The following is a 16,556-nucleotide window of genomic DNA, read 5'->3' as shown; positions in this document are numbered from 1 at the left end:
GAGGGGGACGCATGCCTGTATATCATGGCAAGGATGATTGCGGTCATCCTGCCCCGAGGCTTTGCAGAAGAAGTGGTGCGACATAGGGCAGGGACAGACAGCAGGGAGTAGGAAATGGAGAAATAAGGGTCAGAGATGAGAGAGACGGAAGAAGGGGGTAACAAGACATGAGAGAGCAGGGATGCTGCTGAAGCCTCCAGATCACCCGTATAAATCAGTCCAGCCACTCCTACATGTGCCCTCTGGTGCCCTGCATGAAATGTTAACTGCCTGCGTAAAAATGAAAAACCCTCAGGCTTTATTTTAACTCTCAGTTAATGTTGCACACTCGCGAGCCTGTCTTTTTGTAGGACTGTGGAACTTGGATTAAGCAATGGCTATTTAGTTGTTTTTTTTCCACTTTTGGAAAGGACAGGCTTACTCATTTCTCCCTCTCCAGAGTGTGATGTCAGCTCCGAGCAGAAACTTGCTCCTCCAGGATGGCATACTGATGCCTGTGTCTCAAACACTCACATTTATCCCCTGCTCCCCCTGCTTGGGGAGACCTCTGTTGGATTACCCTGGAAGAAGAAAGGCGATTCAAGATGTGACGGTGATTGTACCAGATACAGATTGCTGCTACAGTCACTCAGCAGTAGAGGAGATTAGCTGCCAGGAAACTGTGAGGCTTTAATGTGGTATTATGCTTCATTTTGATTGATAAGACAGTCTTTTCACTTGGCTTGCAGGGGAAAAAAAAAACTTCAGGAAGTGTTGAAAAAGCCCTCATAATTCCCCAGGGCTTAAATTAAAGAAAAAGCGTGCTATTTTTAGAAATTTGTGTTTGCTCTCGTGTTGAGAGATGACTGATGATCGGCGTCCTTCTAACTGAACTGGAGCCAGGAGCGATCATTTGTTTCTAACGTAATCTTTACCGAAGGTATCGCTGTGCGGATCGTGCAGTAGTCCGATCAACGGCTGTCTTTAAAAAGGAAACTTGACTTGACCTAGCTTACCTTGGCTTGGGTCGGCATAATTGCTGTGGACAGGCTGGATTCATGTGATCATTTCAAATAAGATTAGCAGCACATCTTAAAGCTTTGGTGATCTTTGCTGAAGACTTTAGCCAATCTGGCTGATATGTCAGTTCTGAATTACTTCCACCTGAGAGATGTGTCAATCTTCTTGTGCAACTCTGGGAAATAAAACAAGTTTCTCAAAATGTCAAACTGTTGCTTTAGCCAAAGTGAATATATCTCTGCCTGCCTGAGAGGGAGCACCTGAGATCTGGAGGCTGTGTTGGGCTACAGGTTAGAGCAGCGAGCTTATGCTGGAATCCAACAGCTCCCCAGGTGATGCACTGTAGCTGCAAACTGCTCCTGCTATGTGCATTTGACATTAACCTTGTATGAATGCCAAGAAATAATCAGTTCAGTATTCTAACCGGTCCAGTGGCTGTCAGCCCGTCACTGAGGGTGCAATCAAGTGCTGCCATTGGCACCTCAGTAAATGCTAACTCATGAACAACACAAACTAAACCAGATGGCTCCATTCCCAGTCCCTCCAGCTCACAGCCCACATGCATTAATGAAGACCCTGCGGCCGGTGGAGCTGGATTTGTATATAGTCTGCATGGCTTTGTGCGTGTTTGTATGTGTGAACCTGAAGCCACCCAGTGCTGACATCCTGTTGAAAATTGCTTCCTGTTGACCCTGGTTTGTTGCTCTTCTTCCCTAATGTGGCATCTCTGTGTTCTCTGCCTCAAGGTTCAGCCCTGTGTGTCCCTTTCTGTACATGCGAGTGTGTGTACATGCATGTTTTACATGTGTACGTCGGTCTCCTACTGTTCCTTCCTGAAGCCAACTGCCAATTTATCCAGTTAACTAGCATTAGTAAACCTGTTTTAAAGGAGTTATCTGTGACTCACTCTCCAGGCTCTTTTATCTACTACTTTTGGGTCTAGAACATGATTATGATCTATGCTGGTGTCCAAATCATGTGTTTGTTGCCATGACTACTAAAATGTTCACTTTTAATCTAAAACAAAGAAAGTGCTGTTACACCGGCTGTCTGTCTGACAGTAATGACATCATCTTGTAAGTTCAACGGGAGCATATTTTGACTTTTCTCCGCCATGCAGTAACCAATTACAGCATGCCCTTTTCCCCTTCACTCCCCTTTTGACTCATTCCTCCCTGAATCATGTTTACATTCCCCCCTCCTTTTCCCCCTGTCACAGTCGAGGATGCTTTCTGTCAATCGTATGCTTTGTCCCTGAGTAACTTTGGTGTGCCTTGAAATAAGACTTCTATAAGTCAGGCACATCTTTTATCAAATTAAAGCTAAAAACTAAAACAATTCATCAAATTAATATATCCAGTTTTAGGTGTTCATCAGTGCTGGATACCAGCCACAAACCCACAACAGTGACAGAGAGGCGAGCTGGATCGTGGCAGAAGTCGAGTCGCATTGCAACCAATTTAAAAGATCTGTGGAGCCAGACAGGACACCTTCAGAGGTCTCACTGAGATCGTCCCTTGTGGCACAAGAAAAGAAAACAGCCTCTCAGGCTGGTCACGAGGCTTGGTTTCATCAGTGTGTATTAATAATGCCTGGTTCTGGGGAGTTGCAGGGGGATCATGATGCAGCTGCTGCATTCATCACTATTCTGATGCAGCTGACACGATGAGATGCAGACAACAAACATATTCTGCATGTCAGAAGAATCAAACACCTTCACCATCAAGTGATGGAACTGGGACATTAGATACTTTCATATTGATTAAGTCCATTCATCGATTAATCTAACAGACCCCTTTATCTTATTTATTGTTGCAGGGTGCTTGAGCAATCCCAGTCAACTATTGGCTATACACAAGTTATAGCAGGTCGTCAGCCCATCAGAAGGCTCACCCACGCATTTTCATATTTTTAGGCAATTTATGGTTATCACTACACTTGATCGAAGTTTATTTTACATCTAGCTAGAAAAGCCCCCCCCCCCGGTCTAATGGTACCTTGGATTGTTCTGTTGACAAGAAGCACTGAGTGTACGCATCCTTTTCAATTGTTTCTATGAGAGTGCTTGAGTTGTAGATCATTGTGATTGGCATTTGACTTGTTAGCCTGTTGCCTGACATCTGTCAGCACCTCCATGCACTCAGCTGCAGAGGGCGGCTGAACTGCCAATCAAACTCATGGGAAAAGCTGAAAGGTCAAAAGCTGACATGGTGTCACCTGTCAAGGTTCAGCGTCAAAGTTGACAACTGAGGAGGAATGCTAAATATCCGATTTTAATATTTACATAGTTTTTGATTTAAGAAGTGTTTTTCATGGATTTTTTTTTTTTTTTAAACTCTTTTTTAATATTTGCATTCTGGGGGTTCCCTGTCTTTGAACTTGACATTATAAATGGTTTCCTCTCATGGTCACAAACAATACCTACCTGGTTGTTGCTTAATTGTCGAGCATTATTACCATGGTAAACAGAAAAGGAGGAAGCTACAGAAACCTGATGAGGTGGTGGCTGAACTGTCGTTGACTGACCTCAGGTTCCCTCTCTCTCTAAGTATACGTGTGTTTGTGGGTTTGGCAAGTCCCTGCCATGCCAAAAGTAACCTCAATCTGCCTATTTCCTCTCTTACTCTTGTAAAAAGGCCAAACAACTAAGTCAGTTGTTTTTATTGAGTCTCCTTTAGTTTCTAGAACAGCACTTTTTCAGCTGCCTCTGTTTGTTAGTGTGTACAATATTGTGTGTATTCTCTCTGACCACATGCATCACTAGTGGATCGAGAGAAATGGCAAAAACGGTCCTTATAACCTCTTCTTGAAAGCAGCTGCTGCACCAGAGTGGCAGTGAGAATTAATTTTACTATCCTCCCTGAGAGCTCTTCATCCTTCATCTGTACTGCTTGAGTGGGACCAAGAGCTTTAAACCAAATACATGACTTAGCGCACGTGTGTGTGTGTGTGTGTGTGTGTGTGTGTGTGTGTGTGTGTGTGTGTGTGTGTGTGTGTGTGTGTGTGTGTGTGTGTGTGTGTGTGTGTGTGTGTGTGTGCGCGTGCGTGCGTGTGTGTGTGGTTATATGAAAGGTGAAAATATTAACTGCAGCTTTTTTTACATTAAGGTGACTCCCATCTGCACCTCAACACCAGAGCTGGTATGGTTTTATTATGAATTGATGTTTTGTTTTGTTTTGAATTTGTAAATTATGTAACACAAAACCCCTTTACTTTTTCCTATCTGTGCTTTCAGCACACGTCCATTAAATCAACATCCCTGAAGAAAAGAAGCTCCTTACAGAGGTACCACAAAGTCTGGATCTGAAAAAAAAAAAGAACATTATATATTTGAAGCTGAAACAGACAAATAAAAAAAAGCTGTAAAATCAACATCACAGACGTTTCATTTGTCTGCGTTGACTGTTTTGTCGACACTAAAAAAAAAGGAAAAAAACTCTGATTGTCCCAATTTCCAGAAGTAAAAGCGTGGAGCAAGTGATGGAGCGTGTGATGGAGCGCCACTACGACTTTGACCTCACCTACATCACAGAGAGGATCATCTCCGTCTTCTTTCTCCCAGACCTGGAGGAGCAGCGGTACCACAGAAACCTGCAGGAGGTGGCGTCCATGCTGAAATCTAAGCACCAAGACAAGTTCCTGGTTAGTCAGAAAAACAGAGAATATCGATCCCTGGAGATGCTGCCTCGGCACTTCTGTCAAACAGTGAAATTAAGCTGGCAACTGCTTTGTATGTGCACTGGATGTTTTGTTTTTTGCCAGTATTTAATACAAATTGAACTTTTTATCACTATCATCATCTACTTCAAGACAGTAAATGTAGATCAGAAACAACAGTACAACAGCTATTTCCCCCCAGAATGCCAAAAAGTACAATTTATTAACTTACTTGAAACATATAGATAAGTCATTTTACTATACGGCTCTTCTCATATAATCAAATTAACTCGTATCTGTTAATCTGCATCTAATAAAGTAACCAGTAAATGTATGTGCTCTGTTTTTGTTAGTGTTAAATATTAGACATAAAAGACAAAATGACAACATCTTGTGTGTTTCTGTTGCAGCTTCTGAATTTGTCAGAGAAGAGACACGACATCACAAGACTCAACCCAAAGGTACGAGTATCTCTACCTGAAAGGGTCACAGGTGAAATATAACAAAGGCAACCAAAATGCCACAAGAATGCACAATCCCAGAATGATATATTTGAAGTTAAAGGAAAGGTCTACCTGCTCGAATTTGAGCCATCAATCTTTCCCTGTGGTTCAGGTGCAGGACTATGGCTGGCCTGATCTTCACGCTCCACCCCTGGACAGAATCTGTGCTGTGTGTAAAGCCATGGAGACCTGGTTGACCTCTGACCTCAACAATGTCGTGGTCCTCCACTGCAAAGTCAGTGTAGCCTGACAGCACATGTGCATGCTTTGCTGGGAAAATTCTCGAACGGTGGGTAAAATATCATTTTGTTGTCATTGACTGACAGGGAAACAAAGGAAAGACGGGGGTGATTGTGGCAGCCTACATGCACTACAGCAAGATATCAGCAGGGTAACTAGCATCATTATTACTTTATAAGCCAATCAATATGCCAACACGTGGTAAGAATCTGCTACTGTTATGAGTTTATAGAAACCATGTATAAATGTTGTGCAAGATTTACTTCAAGCGGGAGGGAAGGTCCAGGATTAACTACATTTGTAGTTATTTCAACGAATTTAGCAACTGAAAATTTGTAACTGATTACTTTCTGGTTACCTTTAAATTGGAGGAAAGAAAAGCTAATTAGTTACTTGGATGAGTGATTCTTGGAACCGACTCAGTGAGGCCTGTCGAGCTTTATCAGTGCAACGTTCCTGTCATACTTTAGCTGATTATAATAATTGAGACATGGTTGTTTTTTTTGTTTTGTTTTTTTCTACATTCATTTATTGTTTTATCATGGGTTCTTTGAAATAAAGCGAAAACACCCTGCTGGGAAAAAGTAATTCAAGTAACCCCCAGATTTGTCCTCGCACTAAATTTCTCTTGCGCCCCCCAGGGGAGGCCTGTCCCACATTTTGACAGCCACTTCATTAAGTTCTGCCAAAGTGATCAGTTAGTTATTAATAAGTTGCAGGAAGATTTACTATAATCTGTACGTTGGTAGTTCTGGAAAGAAACAGACTTGATAACGTACAGACAATAAAAGACAGGTCTCATCACAGTTAGCTGATGTTTAATTAAAGCTGCAATGCGCCACAGGTAGTGTAGATGAAGGCTACATTTTTCACATTAGCGTCAGGATTACTGAGGCGTTGCTCCGCCACTGACGAAAACTTTAGTGAAATACAGAGCTTGTACTCATTGGAGCCAATATCTTCAGATATCCCTAAAGTCAGTTTCAGATACTGTAAATGTTTAATTGCAGTGAGAAGTCGTTAATGGAAAAAAATCCCTTCAAATCCCTTGGAAGCATCAATACCAAAACATAAACCTTGGTTTGCGTCCACAGAGCAGACCAGGCTCTCACTACACTGGCGATGAGGAAGTTCTGTGAAGATAAAGTCTCATCTTCCCTCCAGCCTTCTCAGAACAGGTCTGGAACACAGACATTTCCCCCGCTGCCATATATCATGTCTACTAATGCTGCAGCTGTCGCCCAAGTCGCTCTCGCAACTCATAACATCATATTATCACCTCTCTTCGACAGATACATCTACTACTTCGGTGGCTTGTTGTCAGGCTCCATCAAAATGAACAGCAGTCCACTGTTTCTTCACCAGATCCTCATTCCATTTCTACCAAACTTCCAGGCAGGAGGAGGTCAGTTTCACACTCTTATAATGTTGGTCTAATTGTCTACAGGGCTGTAATGTAATTCTGGATGTGAAGCTATAAACAGTCTCAAAGCAATCCAGGGAATGTTTTATATTGTTGCAGAAAAACAGAATAACACCTTTGCCTGCAAAACTCCCACATCATTTGTCACTGTTCTCTTCAATTTCTCTGCAGGTTTTTATCCTTTCCTCAAAGTCTACCAGTCTCTACAACTTGTCTACACCTCAGGCGTCTAGTAAGTACCTCAGCAGTGGTGTAGCTGTAACACTGTGTGTGTATGTGTGTATGCTCTCAATTCACCTCCTGCAAGCAGACGTCTTCCCTGTCCTAACTCATTTTGGCAGACCTGGACACTGCAGGCCACTGTCTGTGCTTACGTTGAAGCTGAAGTTGTTTACCAGTATTTTACCCAAGCAAGACATGTTTTGACTTGTTTTATGTGGAAGTTTAAAACCTCATCTGTGTGTGGTTGTGTAGTGACCCCCAGAGCTCCAGGGCAAGAAAGCTGTGTGTGACGATGGAGCCAGCGCTGCTATTAAAAGGAGACATAATGGTGAGAAACAGCTAATGATGAATTGTATATCCGTAATTCAGAACCCCACATTGTTTTTAGCAGTGTCTCCATTTCAACACAGACACAGAGAAGATCGCTGCACTAGCTTCAGCACCTTCTTCATTTTTTTTTTTTTTACAGAATTTATGCAGTCGGCAGCTTCCATTACCACCAACTAATCTGCTACATAAAAAATCTTTTTTCTCTTGATGTTAAAGCACTCCTGTAACTTAACTTTTAAACAGTGCTTGATTGTTTTTAAAAGCCACTTATGCTCCGTATCGTCTGTGGACTGTCAACATATGTGCTTAAAGCTTCTCTGACACTGGATTGCATGTCTCTTTGGGAAAGCAAACACATTCAAACAAGCCCATGGCAACCAGGAAGGATGCATCGATATCTTATCATTCTCTCAGAAATCTGTTGCCACAACAGCAAAACACTGAGTTTATATATAATGAAGTAACGCAAGGATTTTTACCATATTGATCTGCTTGTTAAGCAGAATCCTGAGATAGTTCACGCTGAAGTGAGCCTCAGTATCACTCTCCTACTTGTATCGCTACAGGTGAAGTGTTTCCACCGTCGGAGCCGAACAGCAGAGAGGGAGGTGGTCTTCAGAGTCCAGTTTCACACGTGCACTGTTCACGGAGCCCAGCTGTGGTTTGGCAAGACTGAACTTGACCTGGCCTGTACAGGTATAAAAACATTGACTCGGTAGTGCATCTTGAAGAAAATGGAATGAGAAGTTATATTCTATGTTAATGAAGAATAGTTGCTTTCACCTCATCCTTGTTTCAAAGCACTGTAATAAGAACAAACTGGAGATGCATGAATGAAAAGTAATTTTTTTCTGCAGCTTCCGTTAAATTATTAACATATCTGTATCCAGCAAAATTGCACTCATTGGATGTGCTTGTGTGTGTGTGTGTGTGTTTTGAGACAAATAGTTAAGGACAGTGCCAGTTTAGATGAAACAGATGCTTGCACAATGCTCTCTATGCGGCACTCTCTTGGCAGTTGCTCTAAGTGCTACATGCTGACGCATGCATGCAATGTATAAATAATATTACACGCTTATGCATCAAAATGAAAAGGAATTTTGTTTGAAATGGCAGTTTCCATATGTTTTGCTTTATTTACTGAAGCATCTTTCAGCTTTCTCGGCTCGTTTATTTCCATTATGAAAAGAGCAAGCATCTTTTTTCTTCTAACGTTGGTCTTCACATACCACATCTTCTTGTGAATGTTTTTTTTTTTTTTTTATCACTCTCTGTACTTACAGTCTGGATATTTTAGTCACTGCCTTTGTGTTTGTCTTTGTGTGTAGATGACAGGTTCCCTCCAGATGCGACAGTGGAGTTTATCTTCTCCAATGGGCCAGAAAAAATGAAAGGTGATTGTTATTTCTCAGCCTGTCACTGCCTATCTTTTGACACATTTGATGCACCTCATCTAATTTTTAAATGGTAAGAAAACCTGTGCTTTCCAGGACGGGAATATCGAAAGAATGACACCTCCGTTAAAGTGGACTATAACACATCAGACCCTGTGGTTCGATGGGATTCCTATGAGGATTTCAACTTGCATCACCAGGACAGCATTGAAAGTGAGGAACACACACATGTCCGTGTCAGGAGTGAGCTGCATATTCAGAGAGTGAAATGATGTCACATTTTCTTCTGTTTTCCACCAGATATCTCTCATACGAGAGGTCCTCTGGATGGCAGCTTGTACGCCCAAGTGAGGAAGCGACGTGGACCAGGTGCCACTGTCTCGGCAGCATCACCCAATGGATGCCTCACAAGCAGCCCAACAGTCAAGACCCAGACGGCCAACCAATCCCAGAGTCCCTCTTACAACTCCACACGCTCCTCAGTCACTTCAGATCACTTGAGCGATGCATCTCTCTCTATTCACTGTCCTGAAAAGGAAACCATTGAAAGTCCATTGAGGAGAATAGAAGGAAATGACAGAGCAACTGAGAAGGCAAGAGGAAAAGAAAGGGACAGAGAAACAGCGATTTTGGATGACGGAGACCCATCGAGTCCTGGAGGTTTGAGGCGGGAGCGTTCGCGTTGTGGTAGAGTAAGTGCAAAGTGTGGTGATATGGGACGAGAGAGGGACAGAGAGTCCTCCCTTTCCAATGGTCACTGTCTCGGACATTGCAACAGCGTTAAAAACCACCCCAAAAGTCAAACGCTGCCAGCTTTGCCGTCCAAGTCTGTGTCTCCTCCTCCTCACTCAACTCACATTGAACTCTGCCACCGCCATAGTGCCCATCCTCTTCCAGAGTTACCATGGGAACGATCACCCCCTCCTCCACCCCTACCGTGTCTCCACAGGCCATGCTACACTTATTCTGCTCCCGAACACACACACCCACACAGTCACACCCTGCCAGCCTTAAACAGACTCTGCACAGGAGAGGAGTGTCACCTTTTCCATTATTCCAGCCATGGCCCAGGCCCTCACCTCCCCCACCAGTCGCAGCCTTCAAGCCCTTACAGAGAAATGTTCTTCAGCTCTCCTGCGCCGTCCTCTGTCTGTGCATGTCAGGACTGTTCCAGCAGGCGACAGCATCAGTCGGCCTCAGTCAGATCATTCCACCCACTGCACACAGACCAGTCAGACCCACATTGGTCCCAAGGAGCAGGAGTACATCGAACAAGAGAGGCACTTCCACTATGGGAAACTGAAAATCCATGGGAGCTGGCGAGAGAGGCAGAATTCTGGCAGTGCAAATCAGCCATGCCAGGATTTCGCCTCTGCCACTCAACAACAGATCAGGCTCCAAACCAAGAGCAACTCAGATATGCCCTTGTACCTCCCCAGAGCTACCCTATTCCCCAGTCATTGGGGGACTTGAGAGATGGAGCCAGCAGTGGGTACCACACACCTCCACAGCTGCAACACTCCTGTCCCTGCTCTCCTTATCAAGCATCCCCAGCTGAGAGCCACGAGAGCCGCAGTTATGCCTCTGGGTATCACTCTGGATCGGCCTCACCTCTGCCCACAGGAAGCCCATCTCCTGTGAAGGGAAGGCTGCCCGAGACACCTCCAGGATGCAGAGAGCAGCACCAAACTGAGACTCACAAAGGTGAATTTGCCTGATGGTGTTCCTACGGGGATTGTTTTTTAAAGATGGAAATAGTGCCTTTTGTAGTTTGTTATACCTTCATCTATTTTAATCTCTCCTTTTAAAGTGGATATGGCAAAGACAGACGCAGAAGACAACGTGTCCCAAGCTTCGTTGAGTAAATCTGACTCCAATGGTCAGTCAAGTACCCCTGGACTGGACTCTGATCATGACTACACAGTTATTGGGAGCAGCAGCCCCACACACACAGAAGACAGGTACGTAAAGCTTATCCCACTCATCCTAGAAAGACAATTAATGTTTGTCCTGTTATTGAACATTTTTAACTATTTGTATCTTTTATTTCACCTTTTTGCTAGTGTGAATGCCGACAGCCCTCCACAATATCAAGAACCACCTATGCGTCAAGAGCCCGACACAAATAACAGCAAAACCATCACAACCACAGGAACACAAAGCTCAAGTTTAACCATAACTGTGAGTCCAACAGAAACATCAAGTGGGTCTTGTCAGAGTTTGACTACTGAGGATAAGCCTGAAGTTGCCAACACAAATGACAATAAGAAATCACATTCTTCAAGCTATGCGACTGTGATCATCACCCCAGTCCAAGTGCAGCTGAATGGATCAGCCCTACCCAGTGATAGTCCAACTGAATGCAGTAGCAGAGGTGCATCCAGGAATCCGTCTGCCAGTCCAACTTCAACCCCTTCCACCCCAAATTCCCCGACCATTCCTCTTGGTTCCCCAGAGCTGCAGTGCTCTCCACAGCGCTCCACCTCCACTGCAGATATACCAGGACAAAAACTGACCCCAGACAGAGACAGCTCAAGTGACACTAAACCCCCATCCCCCGTGCCTGACGGATACCACACACCGACCTTCCCCTTATCATCCTACTACTACTCACTGCTGAACGTCCCCCACGTCCCTTACACTGGCTACACTGCCGTCACAATCCCTGCCATCCAGCCACCGCTCCCAGAGAAGAAACGCTTTTCCTCCATGGCGGGATCCCTGAATGGACACAACCACCTACTTCGGGTCTCCTCAGCTCCTTCTCCCACCCACCATGTTACGTTTTCCACTGCTGTAGGAGATCAAAGAAGAGGCTCTGCACAGCATGCTGGCAGAGAGGATACAGACATCAGGGTGAATGCAAAGTTTGTCCAGGACAGCTCGAAATATTGGTACCGGCCAGGAATTTCCAGAGATCAGGGTGAGTGTTGAAAAGAAGACCAAAAGATGAGGTTGTATACATCTGATGTTATACATCTAATGTTTGTTTATGGACATTGAAACATATTCACCCCCCTGTATTTTCTTCACAATAGCCATTGCTGTGTTGAAGGACAAAGAACCTGGAACTTTCCTGATTAGAGATAGTAATTCTTTCCAAGGTGCATATGGCCTGGCCCTCAAGGTGGCTACTCCTCCTCCTAATGCCAACATCACCGTAACCAAAGGTATGTAATCAAAGTTTTATACTTCAAAAGTACCACTTTCACGGCTGGATCTAGTCATAGTTTCAAAGTGAGTTTTATAAATGCTTAAAAAAAAATTGACCTGGATATGTCATGATTATCAGGTGATTGTCTGCTTTTAAGTCTGCATTTAATGGAAACTACAATCACGGCACAGATTTTAAACTTTAAAAGGCATTACCAGACAGATAGACCTGCAAGACCTGCTACAGGTCAGCAATTTCCAGCTCTGGTCAACCAAAATGTCCTTCTGGTTTAACGCATGATTCAAAAAAACAGATTTCCATTAAGTACTACAGAAGCTGAACCATTCATACCACAGTCCAAGCTGTCAAAACAAGGCGACATCTGAAACCTATAACGCAGTGTCACCCCAATCCAGAGTTAAGATTTAATGTTCGTATAGCATTTTTGCACAATGCAGGAATTTATGAAACTTGAGGCATGCGACAGACAAAAAGTAATTTCAAGCATGAAATTATAATCACAGTTTAAGCATCTGACCAGAATAAAATAGCAACCGTCTCTGATCTGTCTAAAAGAATCGCATCGTGTTTTAGTTTTTTATGCAAACTAATAAAATATTTCTCTTTCTCCACCCGTCTTTCCCAGGAGATCCTCTGGAACAGCTGGTGAGACACTTCCTTATTGAGACGGGGCCGCGGGGAGTAAAGATCAAGGGCTGCCAGAATGAGTCCTACTTCGGTCAGTTCAGATGCAACTGTTACTTCATACATCAAACACTCAACCAGTCATATACTGAAACTTCATAAACCTATATAAAGTGTTATTTTTCACACACACACCCCCCCCCCCCCCCCCCCCCCCCCCACTGTTACACAAATCCCCCTATTGTAATCCCTTCTAATCTGTCTCAGTGAATGATCTGTAGTGTTTCTTTACTCTTTGTTTTGACAACAGGAAGTTTATCCGCTTTGGTGTACCAGCATTCAATCACTCCTATCTCCCTGCCATGTGCCCTTCGCATCCCAGACAAAGGTAGATTTAATAGGCATTTAAATTTAATACCAAATGTACTTTTTCCAGCGAAAAGCAATACAGATTGCTCAACACTAAATAAGAATGTGCTAAAAGTAGAAATCGATAAATAGAATTAAAGTGTGACTGGATTCCATGTCATTTCAGATCTGGTTGGGGAGCTTCAGGAGATGCAGAGTTCAACAAACACCAGCACAGCAGCTGACCTCCTGAAACAAGGAGCAGGTAGCCCACCAACTCGTTTCAACAGTGCAGCAGCTGCAGTTCTTACTTTCAACCAGCTGGGACTGCTAACGCTTCATTTCCATACATTGGCACCAGCCAGCAAGAGCATAATAATATTATTCTAAATTTGTGTCTTTCTAATGAAACAGCTTGCAACGTGCTCTACCTGAACTCAGTAGAAACGGAGTCTTTAACGGGGCCCGAGGCGGTTTCCAAGGCAACCAAGTGTACTTTGGCTCTGAATCCTCGTCCGATCGCCACAGTGGTCCACTTCAAAGTGTCCTCTCAGGGCATCACACTAACAGACAGCAAAAGAAGGTATCCTTATATATTCCTTGTCAGAAGCAGCATCACATTTTAATTCAGTCCGCAATTTTAGAAAAGGTGTGAAGCAATATCATGCATGATATTGCGATGTGTAATATGTTAAGTAGTGTGGTTAAAAATCATCCGTGTAACTTTAAAAAAGGCTAATGTGATATCTTTTCTTCTCAGGCTATTTTTCAGGAGACACTACCCAATCAACAGTGTCACGTTCAGCAGTCTCGACCCTCAAGATCAGAGGTGAAACACAAGAAGATATATGTTATTAAAAGTCACCTGAGCTTGTATAAGCAATAACTGGTAACTTCAGTAGATGCTGCTTTTTGTTTTTTAAAAAAAAAGAAGAAAGTTTCAGACTTATATTTTTAGAATATAAGTTCTTTTTGTGAGGCGTTTGTCTGCTTCTTCACTCTGAGAAGTGAATGTAGATTGAGCTTGTATCACAAAGCAGCATCCACGTCTTTGTTATTCGTGTATTCCAACGTTTTGTCTCTGTGTCTCTATCTCTGTCTCTGTGTGCTCGTGCTTCAGGTGGACTAATTCTGATAGCACGCCAAGCAAGTAAGTGCTTGTGTCACTTTGTGTGTCTCTTTGTGGGTCATATTGTCGACTAGCACAATCTTTTTCTTTGCATGGCAGATGATCACGGTCAGATTTGTGTTTTAAATCTAACTGAAGGCTTGGTCTCTATGCGTGGCGAATACTGTTTTTCTCACCTGTCATTTGACCCCTGTTGTTTTTGTTTGGTGCAGGATGTTTGGTTTTGTGGCGAGGCGCACCGGCACATCCACGGAGAACGTGTGTCACCTGTTTGCAGAGATCGACCCCGAACAGCCCGCTGTGGCAATTGTCAACTTTATCAACAAAGTCATGCTGGGGCCACAGCTAAGAAGATGAGACAGCCTGAATCTGAAATCTCTGTACAATTAGGAAATGTTAATATACTTTTTACATCGTGTTTTATACTGTAAATCATTGAAAACTACATTTTTGCTTGCATCTGTGCTGCAATCTGCTGTGCTTGGCTCTCGGACTGTTGCTTTTCTTCATATGAAACTAGTTCTGGCAGATCACTCCTCTACAGGTGAAAGTATTGTCTCAGTGTTGGTTTACAGTGTTATCGAGGTATAGTTTGAAAAAGCCAAAGATTGTTTTAACTTAGGTGATCTACTTTGCCAAAAGAGATTGAAGTGAGTTTTGCACTTCTTTTTGTTTGTTTTAGTGTTTACTGGTGATCGGTGAGACATTTGTAATTAAGTTTCAGGCTTTTCACATGATATGCAGCAAATTCCACATTTTGGCACATCCAAAATTTTAGAAACCAGGAGCTCAGACAGTTTAAGGGATGTGGAAGATGGACAAAGCAAGTCTTAAAGTGGCAACAGTGGAGAAGAATATTCAGGATCTTTGATGGTAAACTATGAAAATGCACCATTAAAAGTAAACTTCCTGCATGTAAAACCTTACTCCACAGCGAATATTATCTAAGTATAACAAGTAACACTTCATACTTATTATACTTATTCACAGTTGTACTGATTTGAGCAACTTTATGCAGAGTTTGAGCAACATCACTGCACTGTTACTGTCTTGTACCAAAGTCTTGTGTCCAAAATCTGTCCCTGGTTCCAGTCACAGTTCAAGGTCCGGATTTATATAACCTGTACCCACTACCCCTGAATCATCAGCTACAAAGGGCCATTTTTGCAGTGTTTCATACATATAATCACTTTGGACAAGCCTGCTCTAAATAGCCAATATGTTTCTTGGTTCAAAATCGCCACCTTTGGATGTATCATATACTGCTTTATCTTAACATGTGATGTATAAACAGATTGAACATATAATCTGAAAGGTGAGTAAAACCATTTAGCAGCTATGAAAGAACAAATAGGTTAAAGATTTGATTGGACTGCAACCCTATAAATGGAGTATAAATACTGAAACGAAATACCTTCAGTTTTACTCCAAATAAAACATAATTAGCTACATTCCACCACTATGGTTAAACAAACATGATTGCTTGTGTGTCCACAGTGTGACATGTGAAGTGCATGTGATTTACCTGAATGACACACAAAAGACACAACTCTGAAGAAAGAGGATTTCAACAATCATAAATCTAAAAAAACAAATATATATATATATATATATATATATTTATTTTCTTTTATTTTTTTTTTGTAGGAGTAAGTGGATCTGAAAACAACTTTAAGTGGAATTTTAAACATGAATGATTTGTAGTGTGGCAACTAAAACTAATACCAGCCTTAACCCCCTCCATTTATAGTTGATCAAGCTGATAATGAGTGAAGATGGAGGTCATCCTGGACAGGTCACATCTGCCTTAACAGAATATAAATATATAACACTGAGTCTGTGCTCATCTAAGAAGCTTCATCTCTTCTATAAATAAATAAAAATAATTATGTTATGAAGCTATGAAGTAATTCTGCAACGTTGATGATCAAATGAGACAGAATAGAAAGGTGTCATCATATCAATACTGCCCCGTTTTCAGCATATATATCAACATTTGTGTAAACAAAGTGACAAGGTTCCAAGATATGTTTCACTTTAAGCCAAAGACTCACTGTGTCAAATGTTTTCCTGTGTTTTTTGTTCTTTTATTAGTCATATATCTATATCATTTTTGTTTGGTATTTGTGTGTTTTTATAAACTAAGACAGCATTTAAATGACTTCAGCACAATCATTATTTTTCATATTGGATTTTTATGTAAAAAAAAAAGAAATAATATATTTTAGGTGTCTGAGGTAGTGAAAAGAACTGTTTGTCACATTTGACAAGAAAATTAAACAAAGACTTTCAAAATGAATGAAACGTGTCATCATTGGAAAGGTTCATCGAGCATTTATTTTCCCTTTAAATACTTTTTTTAATCACGCAAGATATTGAAGCTTAGTGGGATATGTATAGTATATTGCGTTACTTTCCACCACACCAATAAAGACCGTCTTTGAGACTTGTACTAAAAAGAAAACCTATTCAGGGGTATTAACAGAATCCTCTTCTCGGGGTGATAAGTTTA

The 16,556-nt window shown here is 42.2% G+C and overlaps 1 protein-coding gene across 5 annotated transcripts in view; it reads left to right on the top strand.

Moving 5' to 3' along the window:
* LOC308129084 (tensin-2-like) overlaps positions 1–16,348 on the top strand; it is a 28,155-nt gene extending 11,807 nt beyond the window's left edge. For 2 of the 5 annotated variants that reach the window (XM_080494853.1, XM_080494856.1), the window contains 24 exons: positions 4,107–4,139; positions 4,235–4,284; positions 4,458–4,641; positions 5,067–5,117; positions 5,272–5,394; positions 5,486–5,550; positions 6,494–6,577; positions 6,692–6,804; positions 6,994–7,054; positions 7,297–7,372; positions 7,941–8,070; positions 8,703–8,768; positions 8,865–8,981; positions 9,069–10,472; positions 10,579–10,729; positions 10,832–11,691; positions 11,807–11,938; positions 12,569–12,661; positions 12,878–12,955; positions 13,103–13,180; positions 13,330–13,498; positions 13,676–13,744; positions 14,036–14,065; positions 14,257–16,348. In XM_080494853.1, the coding sequence (XP_080350979.1) occupies positions 4,107–4,139; positions 4,235–4,284; positions 4,458–4,641; positions 5,067–5,117; positions 5,272–5,394; positions 5,486–5,550; positions 6,494–6,577; positions 6,692–6,804; positions 6,994–7,054; positions 7,297–7,372; positions 7,941–8,070; positions 8,703–8,768; positions 8,865–8,981; positions 9,069–10,472; positions 10,579–10,729; positions 10,832–11,691; positions 11,807–11,938; positions 12,569–12,661; positions 12,878–12,955; positions 13,103–13,180; positions 13,330–13,498; positions 13,676–13,744; positions 14,036–14,065; positions 14,257–14,401 (4,362 nt within the window). In that variant the 3' untranslated portion in view covers positions 14,402–16,348. The remainder of the gene's footprint in view (positions 1–4,106; positions 4,140–4,234; positions 4,285–4,457; positions 4,642–5,066; positions 5,118–5,271; positions 5,395–5,485; positions 5,551–6,493; positions 6,578–6,691; positions 6,805–6,993; positions 7,055–7,296; positions 7,373–7,940; positions 8,071–8,702; positions 8,769–8,864; positions 8,982–9,068; positions 10,473–10,578; positions 10,730–10,831; positions 11,692–11,806; positions 11,939–12,568; positions 12,662–12,877; positions 12,956–13,102; positions 13,181–13,329; positions 13,499–13,675; positions 13,745–14,035; positions 14,066–14,256) is intronic. The other 3 variants (XM_080494855.1, XM_080494857.1, XM_080494854.1) reach the window with 2 other exon arrangements.
* Positions 16,349–16,556: the final 208 nt, after the last annotated feature.

The sequence above is a fragment of the Blennius ocellaris genome (genome assembly GCF_963422515.1).
Source record: "Blennius ocellaris genome assembly, chromosome: 4".
NCBI classification, from domain to species: Eukaryota; Metazoa; Chordata; class Actinopteri; order Blenniiformes; family Blenniidae; genus Blennius; species Blennius ocellaris.
This window is presented reverse-complemented; position numbering and strand designations above follow the sequence as displayed.